The following is a 22926-nucleotide window of genomic DNA, read 5'->3' as shown; positions in this document are numbered from 1 at the left end:
TGCATCAGCTCCTCAGGAGAGCTCAGCCACAAAGGTTCCAGAGAACTCACTGCCAGTGCTCCCCTGGCAGCATGGATCAGACAGCAATGATTTGCTCCTGCAACACCAGCCCTTCAGTTTCAAACAGCCCCAATTCCTTGCTCTAAAGGAGGCAGAGGCTGTCATTTAGGACCTTCCAGGCCAGACTATTACACTATCCCAACGTGTCATCTCTCATTCTCTCTTCAAGCAGCCCAGCTCGTCTCATTCTAGTCATCTCCCATCTGTCCCATCAAGGCCCATCATCACCAGACCCCTTGGAGTGCTCAACCAGAAGACAGAGGTGCACCACTCCTGGTGGGGCCGAGGGCCATGATGTGCATCTCATTCCCATTTGAACTGAGGCAGTGGTACCAGGCACGGCTGGCTCAGCCTGTAATTAACATTCCAGTGCTCAGCTCAAAGATGCTCCACTAGGAAAAGGTGATGGAAAGCAATAAACCTGACCACTCAGCTGGAGCTTCCTGTCTGAGGGCAATCATGTGGCCTACTCACCAATTAATTCATGGAAAGAAAGCAAAGACTTAAAAGCACACAGTGCAGTCTGAGCAAAGAGCAGGGCAAGAAGGAAGGCAGTTTCCAAGCACCATCCCCCAGTGCCCTGCACCTCACTCAGGCTGTTCCAGCACAGCCAACACTCAGCACCTCAGGGGAGTTTGTCACCCTGGAGTCTTTCTGAGCCTCACCTCTGCCCCTCTGAGCTCCATCACGGAGCCAAGAGCCTCAACAAACTTCGGGAGCCTCGCTTGCATCGCACAGCTGGCTGTGACAATGCTTGGGTTTTCTTTCCCCCCCTTCTCCTCTCCCGTTTTTAGGGTTTTCCTCAGTGCCTTCTGTGCTACCGAAGCGACTCCACCGCTCCCATCCCCCGCCCTGCTGGCTTGCCATTAACATCACATCAAAACAAATCAGCCAGGTTACCTTGAGCGCTGTGTTGTTATCTGAGCCTCCGGGCAGAAGATCCTCCTCCAGAACTAAGTGGCCATTCCCCTGGGGTTCAGCAGCCCCGGGTGATGCTGTGACCTTGATCCTCTGCGGTGCTTTAAGAGGCAAAGAGTGCTCAACAAACCACACGCCTCAGAGGTCAGGAAGAAAACTTTATTGTTTTCAGAGTCCTCGACTTCGGTCAACCCCTCAGCTAGCTGTCAGAAGATCTCAGACAGGAAGAGGCCAGCTGCTCCTTGGCTTTTTATAACCAAAATCAACCAGAAGATGGTCGTGGTGCAAGCTGCACTGAAGTCAATCCATGCACCACAGAGATTGGTGGTGGGAAAGCAGAAAGGAGTTTGGTCTGCCAGTCTAACAGGAGAAGAGTTCTGAGGGGTCTGACCTAAAAGCTAAGAAAGAGCAGCTCAGACCAACACACCGAGGAAGAGGCACCATGAAGCAGGTCAAACAGCTGATGCCTGCACTGCTTCCAGCAGGAAACAGGCTCCATGGGAAGGGCAATCTGCCACACAAGACCATGGCTCCTAGAGCTTCTCATCTGATGAATAAAGTCTTCCCCAAGCCCTCCCTCTTGCAAACCCCCTCTGGCACCCAGAGGCAAATGGAACCAGCTGGGAGTCTCATTTGGTTCCCATGTTGCAGAAAATCAAACACAAGAAGTCCCCATCCCCCTCTCCGAGCTCAGAGTCCTCTTGAAAGCTGCTTTGGGCTTTGAGAACTCACAAATCAGACCAGCTTGGAAGAAAGCAGCCAACATCCCTATGAAAATAATGGGAACTGTTCATTCCCCCTCTCCCCATCCATCTGACCCTGCATGGACAATTCCCATGGCAACCACAGTCCACTCACTGGAACATTCTGCTTGCACCCCTGCTAACTCAGGTCTAAAAATGGAGACACCCCCCACCCCCAAGACAATCAGCTCAGGAGAGTCAAGGTGGAGCTCAAACAAATCACTGCTACAGCTGAGAGAAAACCCAAACACTGCCGGTGGAAACTTGCAAATCCTTTATTCAGGAGGAGTTCTGGCCAGGTGCCCTGGGGCTTTGTCCTGTTTGAACGATCACGATGAAATCAGCCCCAGCCTGGAAGTGCCCTTCCCCACAGCACCTGGCTGCTGGCTGCTATGGCAAAGATCTATCACTCAAGACCCCACTGGCCTCCTCTGCTGCTTACTCCTCATTTCAGGTCTACCTACTGACCACAAAGAGAGGAGGGAGGGAGAAAACCAACCCCAAACCAAACGAGGAAACAAAACCCCAAAGCAACAGCTCGACTCCAGAAAAACATCATCTTGATTTTAGGAGAGGGTTTAGATCAGAGAGAAAACAAACACAGAGAGAGAGAGAGAGACCCAACTTCCCATGAAGAGCAAGTAGCTATTTCTAAAGCCAGCCCTGAAGGCAGTTTGCCAGGAGGAGCCCTGCAGGGGCAGGATCTGTGCTGCAGTTAGGTACCTCACAAACCGTGTACCCAGGAAGGAGGATCCTGCCGGCCCAGGACACAAACCCAGCTTACCCTCCACCACCACTGGGGGAACCATTAACATTTGGTAAGGTATTTGGCATCCTTGTGGGTTAAGGAAAAGAGGCTTCCATTTTGCCATTTCTGAATGCTTTCAAAGCATAGACTGCTGGGAGTCAGGTGGAAGGAGAAGTTGCCCCCTTGGCTATCACTTTATGGCCTTCGTGGAGGCAGCCTCCCCTTTCTGCTTTATCTCTACTTTTGCCTCTGTTTCCTCATCACCCCCAAACTTCTAGCCCCAAATACCCAACTAGAGTGTCAAAAAAAAAACCAAACAAGGCAGAGGGAGGAATCAAATCATAGCTGTGCCCTGGCCCATGGTAAGCAGGTGTCTACTGGCCCTGGTCACCAAGCAAGCTCCAAGCTCTCCAAGCAGAGTGAAATTTCTGTGCTCCAGATTATTTTCAGCTACCTAGAGTGCAGGGGTGTTTCTGAACAGGCTGTCTTGAATACACTGGGAGAGAATGGAAGGGCACAGACACACACACAAACATGGGGAAGGTGATGGTAAGACTTCCCTCTGTCAAGTTTCAGGTGCAGATATTTGTGTCCTAGAACCTCTTGGAGCTTTTTCTTTCCTTCAACACAGAATGAAACCTCTGTTCCTCAGGGGGTGGTCCTGGCTAACTTTTGAATCCAAAAATGCCCTTTATGTATCCTGTGAGGCCACTCTTGGCTTTCTGCTCCACCTTGTCTTCCAGAGGTGGGAAAGCAACGTGGTTGAGGGCCAGGTCAAAGAACAAGGGCTTGCATGGGATGGGCTGGAAGCCTGGAGGGAAGTGCACAAGGCTGACTTGCTTGCTGACAAGAGAAGGATCCAGACAGAAGGTCTCAAACCGTTCTGAGAGTGGCTGAAAGAGACCAAGGCAGAAACACAAATTAGACAGCTGTCAAATCTGAGCTGACAAGAGGCAAACCTGCAGAGAGGATCCAGCAGAAGCTGCAGGTCTCTTGTGTGACAGATTCATAAATTGGCTTAGGTGGGAAGGGACCTTAAAGCTCATCCACTTCAACCTCCTTGACATGGGCAGGGACACCTCCCACCAGCCCAGGTTGCTCAAGGCCTCATCCAGCCTGGCCTTGAACACCTCCAGGGAGGGGGCAGCCACAGCCTCCCTGGGCAACCTGTGCCAGTCACACCACCCTCACTGGAAAGAACTTCTTCCTACTTTCCATTCTCAATCTCCCCTCCTCAAGCTTCAACCCATTCCCCTCATCCTCTCACCACAAGCCCTTGTCAAAAGTCCCTTCCCAGCTTTCTTGTAGGCCCCCTTCAGGTACTTGAAGGCTGCTCTAAGGTCTCCCTGGAGCCTTCTCTTCTCCAGGCTGAACAGCCCCAACTCTATCAGCCTGTCCCCATAGGGGAGGGTCTCCAGCCTTCTGATCAGCTTTGTGGCCTCCTCTGGACCCACTCCAGCAGCTCCATGTCCTTCCATGTGCTGGAGGCACCAGGAGTGGATGCAGTGCTCCAGGTGTGGTCTCACCAGAGCACAGGGGCAGAATCACCTCCCTCCTGCTGCTCACACTTCATTTTGATACAGCCCAGGACATACATAGTGGCCTTCTGGGCTACAAGAGACCACTGGCAGCTCATGTTGAGTTTTTGGTGTAGCTGATTAGTTATGGTTGGGTGATCAGTTGGGACTTGATGACCTTGGAGCTCTCTTCCAACCTGGCTGATTCTGTGATTCTGATACCCCCAAGGCCTTCTCCTCAAGACTGGTTTTGAGCCACCCCTCCCCCAGCCTGCATTTCTGCTTGGGATTGCCCCTTGAGAATGATTTGAAGCCCTGGCTAAGCATCACTGCAGCAGCTCTGGAAAATTTTCTCATGTGCAGGGAGAAAGCTTAATGAAAACAATAAATAAGATGCTAGAGTGGAAGCTCTGCAAGCAGCTGCCCAGCTGCTGCCCAAGGAACCCTCAGCCTGCCAACCACCTTCAGGATGGGCAGAAGGAAATCAGGCCCAATGACTACACCAGCTCCAAGCAGCATGACATTTCTTGAGTTGTAAGAGACACCTGGCTAGCAGGTGAAAAGTAAATTCACTAAGACCACAACCTGAGCTCTAGGCTCTCACCTTGCCATCCTTGACCTGAGATGGAGATTCAGCTTCATGAGCATCATTTGCATCTGCAAATTGAAGAGAAAGTGGTGAGAATAACAAGTGAGGTCAAGCAAGACTGTCTCAGGGGTCTGCTGTCCTCTCAGCTGAGCCATGAGCCTTGCTTTCTGGCATTTGCAAGACAGTACTTTCAGTACAATCTATTTTCTTTCTAGGCTAAAAGGATCACACATCCTCATTTACAGCCAAACAGCTCTCCAGTGATGGAGAGCTTCTCCTTCACACTGCTCCTGAAAGCAGCACAGACTTGAGCTAAGCACAAAGCAGTAGATGCTAAGCCCCCAACAGGATCTGTTAAAGCAGCACCATGGCAATCTTTGTGTTCTGGGCTTGCAGCAGCAAGCACAGCAAAAGTAACAGCCCAAGATATCACCAAGCCCATCTACTCCCCCTCTCAAAGCTCAGCTAGCCTGGTAGACACTGACAAAGTGCAGAACATCACTGCTCTCCTTCTCAATACATTACCCAGCTAAGCAAGACTGAGATGAGCAAGGCCTGAGCAAAGCCAACTTGTTTGCAGCAAAAAAAACCCCATAACTAGTGAAACACAATGCAGGGTTGTGTGCAGGTTACCAAAATCTCCTTTGGAGTACAGTGCCAAATGTCTGGTCACTGGCTGCCTGGCTGCACTACACACAGCTAGGAAAAGCTACAACTAGGTGGAGAGGGAAGGAAGAAAAAGCCCTTTCCCAGAGCCTACACAGATCAGAGTGAAGTGGCAAAACATTTGGAACTTCAGAAAGGAAAGAAAAAGGAATTAAGAGCTGCAGGGGCATCACTGAAAAGCTGCCAGAGCTCCAGTGTATTTGGGTAACTCACCTAATATAGCTGCTGCTTGCAAGGAGTATTTCTCTGCATTGACTTGAGTGATCAGATCCTGAACATCAGGCAGCTCCTAAAGCATTAAAGAAAAGGATCTGAGAGCCTGAAAGGTGCCAGTGTAAGAGTCAGGGCAAAGTTACAACCTGAGAAAGAACTAGGAAATGAAGCCTAGTGCTGATAAGCCTTCCCAGAAGAGGCCTGGCTCCAGCAGAGTCCTTCAGGCACCACAGGAGTTGTGTAACAGAAAATGGATGTGAGAAGAAGTGGTAAATTGTTGGAGTTGTTACAGCAGTCAGCCTCTTCTCCACAACAAGTGGCAAGCTTCCACATTACTAGAAGGTTTCTACTAGACTGTGTCAGGAAGTCACACCTGTGTTACTCTTCTCACTTAAAATTCAGTCTTGAATCATAAGGGCAACTAATTGACAGTAGCAGGAAAGAGCTTTTTCATCAGCTTCAGCTCCTTTCCCCACAGAGGACTGGGCTCCTACCTTCAAGCTGTTGGTGTGAGCTCCAGCTCCTGACTGGACTTCCCTGGCATACTTCAGCACTCTCTCATACAAAACAAGAGCCTCACTCCATTTCTTTACCAGGACATAGGACTGAGCAATGAAGAAACACCTGCAACAACAAAGAGTCAATGTTGACGTTTTGTTACTCATAGCTTTTGCCAGCTCCAATGACTGCTAACAGGAGATATCACTAAGAGGCACTGGCCAAAACCCCCTTAGCACCCAGACTTCGTGCCACAAAAGGGCATGAGGAAACTCCATCTAAGTCCTGCACAGCACATACAGCTTGGGAATAATCACCAAGATCTAATGCCTGCTGCAAGCAACCTGGCTGTTTCTCACTCACCTGTAAGCTTTGTACACAAGTGTCTTCAATCCAATCTCCTTTTGGAAGTTCTTGTCCTCTTCTAGACCAGGAAGCTGTGTCAGTTCCACGAGGTTCTGTCAAAATGAGTCAGAGGAACAAATCAAGGCCTTGTTTCCCTTTGGAATCTGCTGGAGTAAGAGAAAGCTGCCCCTGTTAGCAAGCTAACAGCACACTCCCAGGAAAACAGCTCCCAGTTTTCTAATTATCAGCATGTTAACCTTGTGAAGGGCACTCATTGGAACTTGTGCAAGTTTGCCCTCAGGACAGACTTCCTGACACAAACAGGGAGCAGGACAAAGACTGCTCAGATTTCACACTAATTAAATTCTTTCATGAGGCATTTCCCTTTCCCATTCCCAACTGCTGCAGCCACAGGCTCCCACAGTGCAGAGAAAATGTATGTGAGAAACTGCTTGTGGAGAATGAATACATTTGAAGTATTTTTAGCAGCAGAAACCGAGGCAGCTATCAGGGTGCTGGGTCTCTGTCCCTACATGACAGGGCTAGGGGGAGTGGAGCAAAACTGAAGTGGGCAGATTCAGATTGGATGATAAGAAGTTGTTCTTCCCCATAAGGGTGGTGAGACACTGGAACAGGTTGCCCAAGGAGGTGGTGGAAATCCCATCCCTGGAAGTTTTTAAGACCAGGCTGGATGTGGCTCTGGGCAACCTGCTGCAGTGTGAGGTGTCCCTGCCCACACCAGGGGGGTTGGAACTGGCTGATCCTTGAGGTCCCTTCCAACCCTGACAACTCTGTGATAATAGTCAGAAAACAAAGCTAAAATTGTGTTAGTGTAGAACCAGGGGCACCCATCCCAGCAGCACTTTCTGTTCACAACTAGGAGGGGGTTTGTGCTTCCTCTAAGTGTTGAACACCAGCAAGGTAACTCCAGATTCCATAGAATGGTTTGAGTTGCAAGGAACCTTGGGGATCATCTAGTTTCAACCCCCCTGCCATAGGCAGGGACACCTTCAATTAGAGCAGGTTGCTCAAGGCCCTGTCCACCCTGGCCTTGAACACCTCCAGGGAGGAGGCACACACCACCTCCCTGGGCAACCTGATCCAGTGTAAGCCAAATTTTGTATTCAGAGCCTGCAGCTGACTATCCTGTAAGGGTTGGGTTTGGGACAGAGTGAAAGCAGCCCCTAACTTTCCACTGCAAGTGGAACCAACAGATCTGATTTTCACTGTAGGAAGCCAAAAACTCAGTAGTCTGAGAACAGAGCCCTACAATCTTCAGCAGATGTGGTGTGCAACTGGAGGGCTCAGCACCTGCCTCATGTAAATATTGATATGGCCTACTTAAGGTAGACTTATGCCCACTGTATGTCACTGCAGTTTGTCAGGTCATGCAGTTTACACAAGGTTTATAGAGATGCATGGGTAGGCACTCAGTTGTTCTGCAGAATTCACAGGCAAGCTCACTTGCATTGCCATGTTTTAGAACAGAAGAAACCAGGTTGGAAGAGACCTTTGAGATTGTTGAGTCCAACCTATCACCCAACACCATCTAATCAACTCAACCATGGCACCAAGCATCCCATCCAGTCTCTTCCTAAACACCTCCAGTGATGGTGACTCCACCACCTCCCTGGGCAGCACATTCCAATGGCCAATCTCTCTTTCTATGAAGAACTTCTTCCTAACAGCCAGCCTAAACCTCCCCTGGCACAGCTTGAGACTGTGTCCTCTTGTTCTGTTTTCTACACTGACTTTTCATACCAGTTTCCCCAGTTGGTCTGAGGAAATAGCCTTCCAGAACCTGAGAAGGGCCTACAAGAAAGCCAGGAAGGGACTTTTTACGAGGGCTCATAGTGATAGGATGAGAGGGAATGGATTGAAGCTTGAGGAGGGGAGAGTTAAGACTGGAGATTAGGAAGAAATTGTTTCCAGTAAGGGTGGTGAGACTCTGGCACAGGCTGCCCAGGGAGGCTGTGGTTGCCCCCTCGCTGGAGGTGTTCAAGGCCAGGCCGCATGAGGCCTTGAGCAACCCGGGCTGGTGGAAGTCGCCTCTGCCCATGGCAGCGGGGAGGGGGCTGGAACTGGATGATCTCGAAGGTCCCTTAGAAGCCCACCCATTCAAGGAGTCCACGAGAGCCTTTGTTTGCCCAGCAGCACCTGCAGGATGATGTCGTAGAGGCGGATGAGGTCCTGCGGCCTGGGCGTGCGCTTGCCGTCCTCCTCCGCGCGCTGCGGCTGCAGCAGAGCCTTCTGCAGGGCCTGCGCCATGCTCTCGTTGCGCCTGATGGCCGTCGACAGCTTGATGTAAGTCAGATAGCTAGAGAGAGAAAAGTGCCATGAGCAGCCTGCCAGAACTACTCAGACATGACTCTCTGCTCTTAAGACAGCTCCTCCCCTCGGTCTGACACCAGGAGGGGGGAAAAACACAACCATCTGAAAGGTCACCGAGAGGAGGCGAAGCATGCAACGCTGCATGAGTCAGGTCCTTATCCGCCCTGAGATCCAAGAGGCTCAGAACTAAAACCTCATAAACCAAAAATCAAACAAAAATTAAACCCTGACACAAGAGCCTGACTTCTTCAGGCTGCTACAGGTAGCAGTGTTTGCCCATTACCTGTGTAAGTACTGGATGTTGGACACCTTCCCAGAGTCGTTTTCCAGAGAGTGTTCCCGCTGCTTCTGCGGAAAGTGGGGACAAAAACAATGGGTGAGGTACCTGTGGGCTGGCAGCCCAGGGAAGACAACAGAAACAACTCAAGGTTTGGCTCAACCAGGGAAGTTAGAACGCATTTCTAAGCAAAAGAATGAAGATTTCTGCACTGCTATTCATCCTCTCCAGCTCTGAAAAGAATCAAACCAGGAGGGGATAGAAAAACTTCTTGATTGAAGAAAGCTCAGCCACTTTGTTCAGCCATTCTGACACCAAACCAGCCCCAAAGAAGCATTCTGTTGTTGAAGGCAGAGACACAGATGCCTGCTGCTCACCTGGTCTGGTTTCAGCTCTTCTCGAACAGCCTGAATGGCATCTCTGCACTCACTGAGTAAAGACTCAAACAGACGTTCCTTGGTCTCCTCATTTTCTGCCTAAGAGCAAAGGAGAATTAAGACCCATGAGAAATTTTTGTTTGCATTGTACCTCCCCTAATGCAAGAGCTAACTGAGGAAGTCAAACAGTTTTCTCCCCAGTTATGGCTTTAGAGCCACGGGGACTCCACAATCGGTGCCTGTCCGCTGGGCGTTCTGAGGGCGCACTGCCAAGCAACAGAGGAGACGGTGGGCAGTGCCGAGGATTCAGCACACAGAGCTCTGACCACCTCACCCTCACCACAGCCACCTTCCCAGCAGCTGCCTGCCTCCCAAGATGGCACCCACACCGCTGCCAGCACGGCTGAGGCTGGCCTGCACTGTGGGAAAGGCCCAGCAACAGAAGAGCTGAGCATTACTGCACTGGCACGCTACCAAGGCAGGCTGCTCTTGTTATGCTGATTTAACTTTTCTCATGTGGGAAGAACACGTCGATGATTATCTCTCCTACACTCCCACTCCAGTCAAGCTCCCAGTGGCACTAATTTGCCTGTTTGGAGCAGGTTTGCTGGTGGGTTTTTTTTACAGTAACCCTGTGTTTCACTCACAGGGGTGACCAAGGGCTTTGTCTGCTGGGTTTTTTTCCTGCAGCAGCTTTTGGCCTTCTGCTCCAAACCCCAACTCTGAAAACAAAACTCTTTTGGAACAGCAAGTTGAAGCCTGATCCCTGCCCAATGCACTGGCACATGGTGTGCCCAACTAAACAATGCACCCAAATCCAAACTCAGCTCCCATTCAGGTAACTGAGAAGGTACCAGATAGGGATGGCAACTGGTTCAGCAAGAGGAAACTGCCCAGAAACAAACCTCCAAGGAGGGCTCAAGCCCTGTGCTGCACCATTTCCAGGTCACTCCGTGGTGCAAGACAAACCTTGCTGCAACAGACTTGTCCAAATGAATACAAAACCTGCCTAAAATCATGCTCAGTTGTTTACCTCCTGTAGAGCTCTTCAGCCTCTCCTCAGGTCTGCAAACCCACTAAGGAATGTTAGTTTTACTCCCTCACAAAGCCTCAGGTACTTGACCTGAGCTGGAGGCAGCTCTTGGGGTTTGGCTTTGGCTGTTGGCTTTTTTCTCATTAAGATTTGCTGGAAGAATTTTTAAGGTGGGACTAAGAGCAGAGACAAGTCTGACAGCATTCTCAACCTCACCCAGAGGAGCACTGCAATTTCACTCTATGCACAAAAATGAAGACAGACACAGCCAGATCAGCAGTCAAGCACAAACAGGGGATGGGTTGGGCTGTGCAAGGAAAATGAAACAAAGGTTTTCCTTTCTAAGCAAAAAAACAAACCAAACCCCAAACTCCCCAGGTTAAGGTGATTCTGTGCATAATTACACAGGTATTCTGATTTGGGAAGCAGCAGAGGATAAAACTGAGATAAATGTGCCAGAGCTGGTGATTCAGGTCCTGAGGAAGCAGCACAGGTTCATCTTAGAGGGATCGAGGGAACTGAGCCCACTTCTGGAAGGCTAGGAGTGCTCACTTCTCATTCTCATAGAATGGGTTGGAAGGGACCTCCAAAGGTTATCTAGTCCAACCCCCCTGTAGTGAGCAGGGACATCCTCCATTGGATCAGGTTGCCCAGAGCCCTGTCAAGCCTGACCTTGAATATGTCCCAGGATGGGGCCTCAACTACCTCCCTGGGCAACCTGTTGTTTCTTAAACACTGTGTATCACTTCTGAAAGTTATCACCACCCCTTTTTAATCACAAGATGCCCAAGAATCCTTGAGGCAGTACCAGATAGGAGCACACTTCCACTGCTCTGCCCTTCAGCCTTCTCACTTCTACCTGGTCAGATTCAGTGGGGCCCTGAAGTCACACATTCGAATCTACAGCGGGGCTGACGTCATTTGAACCTTGGATTCCTGTGTCAGTTGACTTTGTTGGTTCTGTTCTGAAGGCAATGGTATAACTGCACTGAAAATCTCCATTTTCACACAAAACACACCCTTGTGTTTGCTTCTAAGCACTGCCATTATGGTTTCAGCTTCGTGAAGCCTGGCAGAGAGGTGCCAAAGCTGCCAGGAACCACAAAGCTTTTAGCTGAAGCTGAGCTGCCCAGCACTGCTGGCACAGCAACTGCAGAACTGCTTTCAAAAGGCCAAGTTTTAGCTCTCTGGGAATGCAAATAACTACTCCTGCTGTGCACTCAGCTCTCACCACTGCTAGTAGTGATCTGGGACCACAAAACTCCCTCTGTTCGGTCAGAGCTTCCAAGGAGCACAAAGCAAGATGAAAAACTCACAGCCCTGACACAGCTTCGTGGAACAACCAGGGGAACTAAACCGGAGAGGTCTAACTGCTAGGCTGGCAGGATGGGAATCCAAGGAGGGAACACCGAGCTCTGAGCTGCACTCCCCCCTGCTGGCCATGCTCATGCACTACCGACTGCAAAACAGCAGCAACACCCCTAGCAGGATGACAAAACTGCTCAACACCGATCTTTCCTGCCCAGCTACATCCCGTTTGTCCTACTGCTTACACTGTCTTCCTCACACTGTCTCCTGCTCTTGTTGCCTTATACCTCTGTAAGGTTCTCATTTTATCAGCCAGATGTCTATGTGTTGTCATTCCTGAGGTGATAAATGGGTTCTGCTGCTGCAAAAAAGCTCATCTTTAGTACCAACAACTGTTACTGAAGATCCTTTGACTACTTTTTCAAATGGCATGGGTGCTGTATGCAGCCAGTGGGAAGCAGAGTACAGCCTCTGGGCACCAAGCCCAAGGAAAAAGCCCCATGTGGGAAACTTGGCTGCAACACTAAAGACATGCATGGTATGTGCCACTGGAGGTGTTTCAGGACTGTTAGATCTGACACTGATTTACATCCTGACATTTAGTATTCCTCTTCCTGCTTTTGAGGATTTGTATAAATCAAGGAGAGAAGGCTCTAAATCTCACAGCACCTGCTTCACACTGCTGAAAAGACATGATCAGTATCTTCTTTTCTTGGGGCTGTTCTGAAGCTGGAGCATTTAGGCAAGATACTTAAAAGAGATGAGAACAGAAATTCAAGTCCAATCACCTTCATTTCCTACTACCTTACAAACAGTAGTGGTTATCAGCCTGCCACTGAAAGGCAGCACTTCTGGGCAGCACAGAGTGTTCAAAACTGAGAACAGAGCTCCCAGTCTACCACTGAGTAGACTGCAGGAACTTCATCCACTTCAACTTTGGGTTACAGTCACAGAGTCATAGAATGCCTGAGGTTGGAAGGGACCTTAGAAATCATCTACTCTATAACCTCCCTGCCACTGGCAGGGATGCCTCTCAACTAGACTTGGCTGCTCAAGACCTCATCCAGCCTGGCCTTAAACAGCTCTAGGGAGGAGGCATTCATAACAGTATCACAGTATAACTAAGGTTGGAAGAGACCTTGAGGATCATCGAGTCCAACCTGTCACCACAGACCTCATGACTAGACCACGGCACCAAGTGCCACATCCAATCTCCCTGGGCAGCCTATTCCAGAGTCAAACCACCCTGATACTGAAGAATTTCTTCCTAAGATCCACTCTAAACCTCCTCTCTCTCAGCTTCAAACCATTTCCCCTGGTCCTGTCACTAGACACCCTTATGAAAAGTCCCTCTGCATCCGTCCTATGGGATCCCTTCAGGTATTGAAAGGCAGCTATAAGGTCCCTCTGGAGACTTCTCTCTAGGCTGAACAACCCCAGCTCCCTCAGCCTATCCTCATAACAGAGATGTTCCAGCCCTTGGATCAACATTACACAGCAGTCAACATTCCCACTTTTGGGGCCTCCTGACCCCAAGGTTGAGTAAAGCTTATTCACTGTTAGCCCAGGTACCACGTATTACCTTGCACATTGAAGAAAAGAGGACAGTTAGAACATCAGCACTAGGAGATGGCTTCCGAGTTACCTGAGCAATTGCTGCTTCATTGTCAGCCAGCCCCAGCAAGAAGATCCTCACTTTGTCTATCTTCACTGGCACAGTCCTTCCTCTCCACTCCACCTCGCTCATGGTGGCCGCCTGCTTTGCTCGAGTTTGGGTGATCAGTGCCTGTAAGGAACAGACTGGACTTAGGAGCTTGAACTTTAAGGTAGCCACAACTGAACCTTTCAAATTCACAGCACACTTAGTTCTTTTGAAATTAAAAGGGGCTTTAGGAAAGCCTGAGAGCTCAAGGCTTCATTATCCTAGACTCACAGAACACCCCAGGTTGGAAGAGGCCTTGGAGATCACCTCCTTCCACCCCCCCAACATGGGACACGTCCTACTAGCCCAGGTTGCTAACAGTCCCATCCAGCCTGGCTTTGAACACTTCCAGGGCTGAGGCCTCTACAACTTCCCTGGGCAACCTGTTCCAGTGCCTCATCACCCACACAGGGAACAATTTCTTCCTAATGTCTAATCTAAATTCAGCTTCTTCCAGTTTGAAGCCATTACTCTTTGTCCTGCCACTAGATGCCTTCATCAAAAGACCCTCTCCAGTTGTCCCGTAGCCCTTTTCCAATACTGGAAGGCTGCAGTAAGGTCTCCCTGAAGCCTTCTCTTCTCTGGGCTGAACCACCTCAACTCTCTCAGCCTCCTCTGTTGTGTTCTGGCTCTTGAATGTTGTGCTACAGCAATATTTATGCTCGAGACAGTGACGATGAATGTTTCAACTTGAAGCATGCAACCAAGTCACCTCCAGTTTTTCTGCAAGAAGACCTTCAGTGCCACCAGATCTCAGTCTCATCTGCATCAGCTCATTCATGGCAGACTGGTCACCTGGAAGAATTAACAAAACAAGATCACATTTTCATCTGAGTTCACAGAGAACTAATAGACAGAGAAGTTCACTTTTATACTGGCAGTTGAGGGATTCAGGGGCTAGAGTTGCAATTCCATTCTGATCTGAACAAGCAATCCACTGCAAACTGGTATTTTGTCTTTTCACACAGACCCACAGGCACTGCTGCAAGATGAGGGCTAGGCCCTGCTGCGAGATGAGGGCTATTTCTTCACTGCCAAACTGACCCAGAATGTGCACAGAATTTACCCAAGATACTACAGGGTCACTACAGAGTCACTTAAACCAGTATTTAACCATCAAGTCAACAACCCTTTCCTGTGAACGCCCTGCTCTCTGCTGGGGTTCAGGTCCCCCCCATCTCCTCACCGATATTATAGGCACAGTAGCGGATGTTGGGCGAGATCTCCTCCACACGCTGGTTGTAGAGCACAGCTTGCTCTTCTGTGAAAGCATTGGCCAGCTTCTCATAGATGGTCCTACAGCAAAGGATAAAGGTTAACACTGCAGAATGTGTCCACTTGTGAGAAGCTATCTTCAGGGCAGAGTTTGTGTCTCTCTGGAGCGTGCTGCTCCTTGGGTAGCACCCCCCCCAGTTAGGTGCAGGATTAACTACCCATGCCTCTGAGCTGCTGTACATACAGTAGAGGAATTTACTAGACTGATCCCATGCTATTTACTAAGGGAAGCTGGTTGAAGCAGCTGAACTCACTTGCACTTGTTGAAAGCCTCCATTGCTGCCTTCCACTCCTGGTGCTCGAAGCGCAGCATTCCTGTGAGGTAAGCCATGTATGCCTGCAGACAGCAGCACAAGGGCAGGTGAGCTTCCCCAGGCCCCACAGCCTGTTCTGAGCAGCTTTTAGTGTGAACACTGCTGCAACACCTACACTGAGTGACTAAGCCTTGCCCTTTTCCTTCAGTCTCCCCACAGGACACAAGTGATTTGGATTCTGGGTTGCTACCTACCTTACCTTTCTGGCTTGTTACTTTCGCTGCTGTGTATCTAAGGAGATGAAAGCAAAAACGTTTCCTGCTTGCTGCACAATGAATGTGGCCCACTGGCAGCCCTGAATTCTTTTTTCCCCAGCAGTAAACTATAAACTGACAGTTTTAATTAAGTGGGTATCACTGCAGCCCCTTGATCAGAGAGGCTGGTGTCACAACACAGCTGCTGGCTGTCTTACAGCAACAAAGTCTTGTGTTAAGGAGGTTGCTTGAGGGTATTTAATGATAACTCAAGCACCATTTTTTAATGCTGTGCTGTACTGCCTTAGTCTTACTCAATTCTTTTTATTCTTACTAATATACTGCTCCTCAAAGCAAGGCCAATCATTTGATAGACATAACCTCTGAACGTGAGGTCTTCATCATGGCTATTTCTGCAATGGCAGCAGCTGCATGAAGTCCAAGCTGCTCAAAGGGAGACATTACCCAGGTCAACCATCAGTCAGTTTTAACAATATACTGCTAGATGGAAATAATCTCTTCACCCAAAATCCAAAGGTTTCACAGCATGGTTTGGGTTGGAAGGGACCTTAAAGATCATCTAGTTCCAAACCCCTGTCATGGGCAGGGACACCTCCCACTCATCCAGGTTGCTCAAGGCCTTGCCCAACCTGGCCTTGAACACCTCCAGTAATGGAGCATCCCCAACCTCCTGGAGCAAGCTGTTCAGTGTCTCACCACAGAATGTTAGGGATTAGCAGGGACCTTGAAAGATCACCTAGTCCAAGCCTCCTGCCAAAGCAGGATCACCTAGAGCAGATCATGCAGGAACGCATCCAGGTGAGTTTTGAATGTCTTCAGAGAAGGAGACTCCACAACTTCCCTGGGCAGCCTGTTCCACCCTCACTGTAAAGAATTTCTTTCTAATCTCCAGTCTTAATCTCCCCTCAAGCTTCAGTCCATCCCCTCTCATCCTGTCACTTACAAGCCCTATAAAAGTCCCTCCCCAGCTCTCTTGTAGCCCTCTTCGGACACTGAAAGGCTGCTCTAAGGTTTCCCTGGAGCCTTCTCTGGGCTGAACAGCCCCAGGCTCTCTCCAGCTGTCCCCAGAGGGGAGGCTCTCCAGCTCCCTGATCACCTTCCTTTAGCATTAAGCTTTTGCTGCAGAGAAGATGAAAGCCTCAGTGGCCACCTGAGCCTCCAGCTTGGTTTTGGCGTCCACGCGGTTGCTCTCGCAGAGCCGCTCCAGCTCCTCGGCGTGCTTGACAGCCTTGCGCAGGCGCGACAGCAGGTGGAAGCGCTTGCGGGGCTCCGTGTTCGCCTCCTGCTTCAGCTGCATGGCATAGCTCCAGGCTCGCTCTGCGTCCATCAGGATCAGCAGCAGGTACCTACAACAGGGCAGAGCGAGAGGGGGGAGGAAGCAACGACAATCCAACACCTATTACCAAGAGGTCTTGGCCACGCGGTCATCCGAGGCTCAGAGAGGCTGGAAGGGACCTTCAGAAATCATCCAGTCCAACCCCCTGCTAGAGCAGGATCACCTACACTGGGTCACACAGGAACTCATCCAAGCAGGTCTTGAATATTTCTAGAGAGGGAGACTCCACAACCCCCCTGGGCAGCCTGCTCCAGTGTTCTGTCACCCTCAGAGTGAAGTAATTCTCCCTCCTGTTTCCATGGAACTTCCTATGCCTCAACTTCCACCATTGCCTCTTGTGCTGGCACTGGGCATCACCCAGCAGAGCCTGGCTCCATCCTCTTGGCACTCACCCTTTACATATTTATAAGCATGAATGAGGTCACCTCTTAGTGTTCTCTTCTCCAAGCTCAAGAGCCCTCAGCTCCCTCAGTCTGTCCTCATAAGGAAGATGTTCCACTCCATTTTTGCAGAGTTTGCAAGAGGAAGTTCACAAAAAGGCAGGTGTAGGGCACTGCACCTATGGAGAATAACCTCATGGAGCAGTACAAGTTGGGGGCAGACCTGCTGGAAAGGAGCTCTGTGGAAAAAGACCTGGGAGTCCTGGTGGAAAACAGGATGTCCATGGGCTGGCAACATGCCCTGGTGGCCAAGGTGGCCAGTGGCATCAAGAAGAGTGTGTCCAGCAGGTTGAAAGAGGCTCTCCTCCCCCTCTACTCTGCCCTGGTGAGGCTCCACCTGGAATACTGTGTCCAGTTCTGGGCTCTCCAGTTCAAGAAGGACAGAGAACTGCTTGAATGGGTACAGCAAGGAGCTACAAAGACAACTAGAGGACTAGAACATCTCTCTTATGAAGAAAGGATGCAGGATTTGGGGTTGTTTAGCCTAGAGAAGACTGAGCGGGGATCTTCTCAATACTAATCAATACTTAAAGGGTGGGTGCCAGGAGGATGGGACCAGCCTTCTTTCAGGGGTACCCAGTGACAGGACAAAAGGTAACAGGCACAAACTTGAACACAGGAAGCCTCTCTTTAGTATCAGTCATCTACTGCTTAAGAAAAGAAGCCATTTAAGCAGCTGTGAGGGGAAAAAAAACCCGCTGTTGCTGCTCCTTCCCTCTTCTCCCACTCATTCACAGGATAAAGCAGGATCTAAGCAGTGCCTCCTCCCCCTGCACTGCAGCCTGAACCTTCATCTTTTATTAATGCCCACAGCACCCATCTCTGAAAAGAAACATCCCTGAGTGTATCGTACAGAGGTTTCCACACACCCACATGAAAATAAACTACTGCAACGAAGCAAACTCTCTTCACTGATACCTGAAGGTTCAACCCCAGCCATACCTGTTGTCTGAGAGAATCTCTTCAGTCACTTTCTTCCCAGTGAACTTGTGCCTGTTTCCCATCTTGAAGTTGAGAGTTTTTCGGAGCCTCCTTAGCCTCCGGGAGCAATAACCCCTAAAGAGAAGATGACCACAGGCAGCTGAGCCAAAGAACAACTCTCTTGTTTTTCCTGTTCACTGCTCTCTCCAACCTGCAGAGAAAAGGACTAAAGGCTCTGACAGGCAATGTTTTAATTAGGAATGCCATGTATGACAGCTGCCAAGAGGCAGTTCACAAAGTACCTTCAGAAAGGGCAACAAAGCTGGTGAGGGGTTTGGAGCACAGCCCTGTGAGGAGAGGCTGAAGGAGCGGGGGTTGCTTAGCCTGGAGAAGAGGAGGCTCAAAGGAGACCTTATTGCTGTCTACAGCTAGCTTAAGGGAGGCTGTAGCCAGGTGGGGGTTGGTCTCTTCTCCCAGGCAACCAGCACCAGAACAAGAGGACACAGTCTCAAGCTGTGCCAGGGGAAGTTTAGGCTGGATGTTAGGAAGAAGTTCTTCATAGAAAGAGAGATTGGCCATTGGAATGTGCTGCCCAGGGAGGTGGTGGAGTCACCATCACTGGAGGTGTTTAGAAAGAGACTGGATGGGGTGCTTGGTGCCACGGTTTAGTTGATTAGATAGTATTGGGTGATAGGTTGGACTCAATCTCAAAGGTCTTTTCCAACTTGGTTAATTCTATTCAAGTCTATTCTATTCTATTCTACCTGTAAACCAGTGGTTCATGCAACACAAGAGAAGTTAAGACACTTAATGATAAATCCTGATCTTGAAACATCAGAACTATGTTCTGTGTCCTAGCTGCTGTATGGATGTTTATGGAACACTCAGTTCTAGAAGGGCATGGCGATTAACAGGAGGGGTTAACAAGTGAGCCCTTCAAGGGTAATGGAGAAGCAAGAGACAGCCTGTATCCTCCTCAACAGACCAGTCACAGCACATTACAGCTAGTGATAAGAAGTAGTGTAAATTGCTGCACACAGAGCAGCCTCTCCAGGTTGTTTTTGTTGCCTGCTCCAGGGGGTTTATTTTAAAGTCACACCAGCAGCTCCAACACATCCACAGTTGTTACTAACCTGTACCTCTGGAAGTCCCCGTGTCGCAACCCATGCTGCTGCTGAGACTCCTTCACGATCTGAAGGACTGCAAAGTGTGTTAAGGCAGATTGACAGCACAGTCTGTTACCAGCTCTTCCTCACACCCCAAAATAACAAAGGCAACTCTGCAGGTTCCATTAAGCAAATGCACTTTGAACAGAGAAGCACCCAAACACCTCCTAGAACCGCACAGCTGAGAGAAGTGATGGTCCTACAAGAACTCCTGGCTCCACTGCTTACTTCAGAGCTTTATTACTGTCATCAAGGGTAGGGCTGAAACGTTCCACAAGCACTGCCTCTGACAGACAACCTCAAGCTGTTACCAGAAAGGCTCTCATTTCAGGATGGAGTGCTAATTTAACTGCCTGCCCTAGCTGCGCTCCACCGTCTCCCCAGCCACGCTCGTGACACGGTTTAGTTGGCAAGACTGAGGCTGAGAGAAGCTTCCCTGCCCTCAGATGTCCCACCCCGCAGGAAAAGGACAGGAGTACCCTGAGGAGATCCACTGCTGCCTTCCTGACAGCTCCCACAAACAAACTGTCCTCTGAATATAGAGGACCCCCACGAACAGAGCTGAGAAGTGTTCAGGGGGCTCATTCCCTACTGGGTTTTTCACCACGCTTCTGCTTTCCTATGTCCATTACTGTAACAAGCACTCTGTGGCAGAATGCACTGGCCTGTGACTTGTGACAGCTTCACTCCACACTTTCCACCCACTTCTTAGCACACCTGCTGACTTCTGTGCAGCCTGCATGCAATTTTATTCACTGCATGAACAGGCAGCATCATGCTGCCCTCCAGCACGCTTGCTGACATTACTCCTTCAGTTTACAAGGCTGTGGAATAGAATCTCCACTTGTCAGCCAGAGATACCTCTCCATTTATACCCCCAGACCTCCCTTTCAAGATTTACCAAGAAGACTTAAAAAAACAATGGGAAAAAAAATCACAACAGCAGACCACGCAATGACCCCATTGAAAGAAACACCACTGCTACAGCTGAAGAACCTACCAGACCGATGGCAGAGTTTACAATGGCAGATCTCTACCCAAAACTTTTCTTGGAGGCAGTCTCTTGACTTTAAGGACTGAAAACCTGCACCAAGAGTTACCACACTGAACTGGTGTGCACTTGTGGAACAAGTCAAACTGCAGTGTCTCAGCACAAAACTCCTCATCCCTACTGCCCACCTATGATTATTATCTTCTCAGGCTGTGTTTCATCCTGTGAGTTAATATCCCTTAAGATCCCCTCCACTTCTTCATTGACTTAGGTATTGCCAACACTGCCAGTGCAGTTGCTGTGTCCATCCCTTGCTCAACAGCCACTAACTTCACAGCACCTGCCATATGCTAAATGGAAAGTTACCACCTTATGCCACTTGGGTTTTCCTCTTACCCAGAAGATGAAACTCAGCTCTACCACAGCTGTGCAGCTGGCCTGGTTTCACGTGAGTTTCACCTACAAAAATGCTGTAAGCTTTGCAGGCCACGTCGTGTTTTAGAAGGGCTAAATCTGGAGGAGCCAGTCTGCCACCTCGGTGTACCTGTTAAGATTTATTTTATCCACAAGCGCTAATGTTACCCCTAGGAGATTACCGACAGCCTGCCCTTATCTACGGCACGCAGCCCAGCACGGAGCTCGGTCTGAAGGCGGGCGACAGCTGTCGGGCAGCTCGGAAGAAGTTGCAAAGGTAAAGAATAAATCCACAAGGCAGAGATGCAAAGCTGACTCCCCCCATTCACCCTGATCAAACCCCCATGGCCAGGCACGGCGGGGGTTAGCCCAGCCGCCGCACCGACACGCTCACGCCAGCATGGCCCGGCTCCCGCCGGAGGGGTACGGGACATCGCCACCTGGGCGGGCACGCCGGCCTCAGAGCAGGGAGCCGACCGCCGCTGCTCTCCCGAGAGGAAGCAGAGCCAGCCGTGCCCGCTTGCGAGCCCCCGCGCTGCTCACAGCGGCCGCCACGTTCCCCATGCCGCCCACGGAGCCGGGCCTGCCACGTCCCCCCGCCGCCACCGCCGCCACAGGATGCTCTCCAGGCCCAGGCTGTCGCCGAGGCTACCGGCCTGCTGCCCCGCCGGCCTCTCATTCTCTTTGTTCTCCTTGTTCTCCTCCGCGCCGCCGCCGCCGCCGCCTCCGCCTGCCCCACCGCGCCCGCCGCCGGCTCCCTGCCGCTCCGCCGCCATCTTGTGCCGGGGCCGCCGCCGCCGCGGTGCATCATGGGCCGGGGAGGAGAGGCGCGCGGAGGCCAGGGCCAGAGTGGCCGCCGCGGGGGCAGACGGGATAGGGGCGGAGCGGATCGGGGCGGAGCCGGGCCGCCGGCGGCTCAGGCAGCGTTGCCATTCATCTGCCGCCCCGGGCCAAATGGGCTTCCCTGACACTTCCCGCCACGGCCACCCCGACATTGACCCCCACCCTAATCCGAGAGCAGCCAGGCTCATCTCCTGCATCACGGCCGATCCCCCAGGGTCACCCCCCAGTCCCAGCATCAGTCCCCCGCAACCCAGTCCCGCTCACTCGCCCCAGGGCTAAATTCATCCTCCGGCCCCAAAATCCCCAGCCCCAGAATCATCTCCCCTTCTCTGCCCCAGGACTACTCGCACAGCCCCCAGAATGGGACCCCGCAGCCCTGTCCCTCTCACCCACCCCAGGGATGACCCCCTAGGGAAGGACGCGTCCATGGCAGCAGCTGAGCTGCAGCCCTGGGGAGCCAGGAGTCCTCCAAACCCCAGCGGTGCCCTGGCTGAGCTGACTCATGCCAGGCTGCTGAGGGGCAAAGGCAGCCACACCCATCCTGGTCCTCAAACAGCCCTGAAGTGAGGCTAGGTACTGGGGCACAGCTCCCTGTGGGGCAATGCTGTACCTGGCTGATGCAGGGCTGGCTGGCCGAGTCTCCCCTTCCTGTAGCACCTTGCCAGGACAGCTTCGAGCATGCTCGTCTGGGCACCCCTGCAGGGGACGGGATATAAACTATCCCAGACCGAGCACTGGCCAAACTCTCCCACCTCCAGCTGCAGCAGGGTAGTGCAGCAGGGAGCATCTTTGCCCCCCTTTACTGTACACCTGGTAAAAAAGCAGAGCCTCTGCTGTTATTTAAAACCCCCAAATACTCCCAAACCCCAGAGCATGGAATGTGCAGCTATTTGAAGGTATAAACACGAGCAAAGCAGTTCAGACCAGGTCCTCTTGCAAAAGTCCTTTAAGCATTTGAACCAAACTTACAGATACCTCTTTTGGGGCAAACACCAAACTTTTCTAAATGCCTGCTGTCCTAAACACTTGTGCAAACACTGAGCATGACAAGCTGCTCCCACCACTGTTCCCACTGCTTAACTCCCCCAGACCTGTCTCTGCCAGCACAGGGCTCTGCCTGCCTTTGGAGCCAGCAAGGCCAGCTGTGGTTTGCTGCTGCCATGCTACAGCCAGCAACAATTTTTGCTCCTCTCCCCTTCAGAAAGCTCAGCTGTGACCTTATTTCTGAATTCAAAGCTCTCCTTCCCTCTGGTGGATGTGAAAGCTCACAGGAGAAAAAGAAAACCCGAGTCCTCAAGCTGCACCTTTCCACTGCCATTTCTGTCTGCTCTGGGTTTCCACCACATCTCCCAAGAATCCATTTCCTATCCAAACCAAACTGAGTTTCAGGATGATGTTTGAATTGAGCAGAGATATGAATTGGAGCATGTTTTACAAACAAGAGCCCCTCTTTTGTGGCCATGGTAGTTCAGACAGACTTGGATGAGGCTGGCACTACAGCACCCATGTTCAGGTGCCCCAGTGCAAACACATGCATGTTGCCCACCAAGGGATCTGCTCCAAAGGAACCACAGCCAGGAGGGTTTATCACAGGCACATCTCTGCCATGCCACCTCCCTTGTGCTGGCACAAAGCTTTGCTGCTGCTCCTCTGGAGTCTGTAAGCAGGAGGATAAACTGTCACCTG

At 50.8% G+C, this 22926-nt stretch overlaps 1 protein-coding gene across 1 annotated transcript; it reads right to left on the bottom strand.

Annotated features, from left to right (window-relative positions):
- Positions 1 to 1980: 1980 nt before the first annotated feature.
- On the bottom strand, positions 1981 to 21206 carry SRP68 (signal recognition particle 68). Its single transcript, XM_068151485.1, has 16 exons — positions 21020 to 21206; positions 18960 to 19026; positions 17848 to 17961; positions 16280 to 16475; positions 14855 to 14937; positions 14512 to 14621; positions 14038 to 14120; positions 13269 to 13409; positions 9283 to 9381; positions 8912 to 8976; positions 8455 to 8614; positions 6316 to 6410; positions 5949 to 6078; positions 5455 to 5530; positions 4591 to 4643; positions 1981 to 3362 (listed from the first exon to the last, which is right to left on the bottom strand). The coding sequence occupies exons 1-16, from the start codon at positions 21171 to 21173 to the stop codon at positions 3135 to 3137; spliced, it is 1854 nt and encodes a 617-aa protein (XP_068007586.1). The 5' UTR covers positions 21174 to 21206; the 3' UTR covers positions 1981 to 3134.
- Positions 21207 to 22926: the final 1720 nt, after the last annotated feature.

This window comes from Melanerpes formicivorus, unplaced genomic scaffold, assembly GCF_026170545.1.
Source record: "Melanerpes formicivorus ecotype bairdi unplaced genomic scaffold, bMelFor1.0.p_v2 SCAF_21, whole genome shotgun sequence".
Classification (NCBI taxonomy): Eukaryota; Metazoa; Chordata; class Aves; order Piciformes; family Picidae; genus Melanerpes; species Melanerpes formicivorus.
This window is presented reverse-complemented; position numbering and strand designations above follow the sequence as displayed.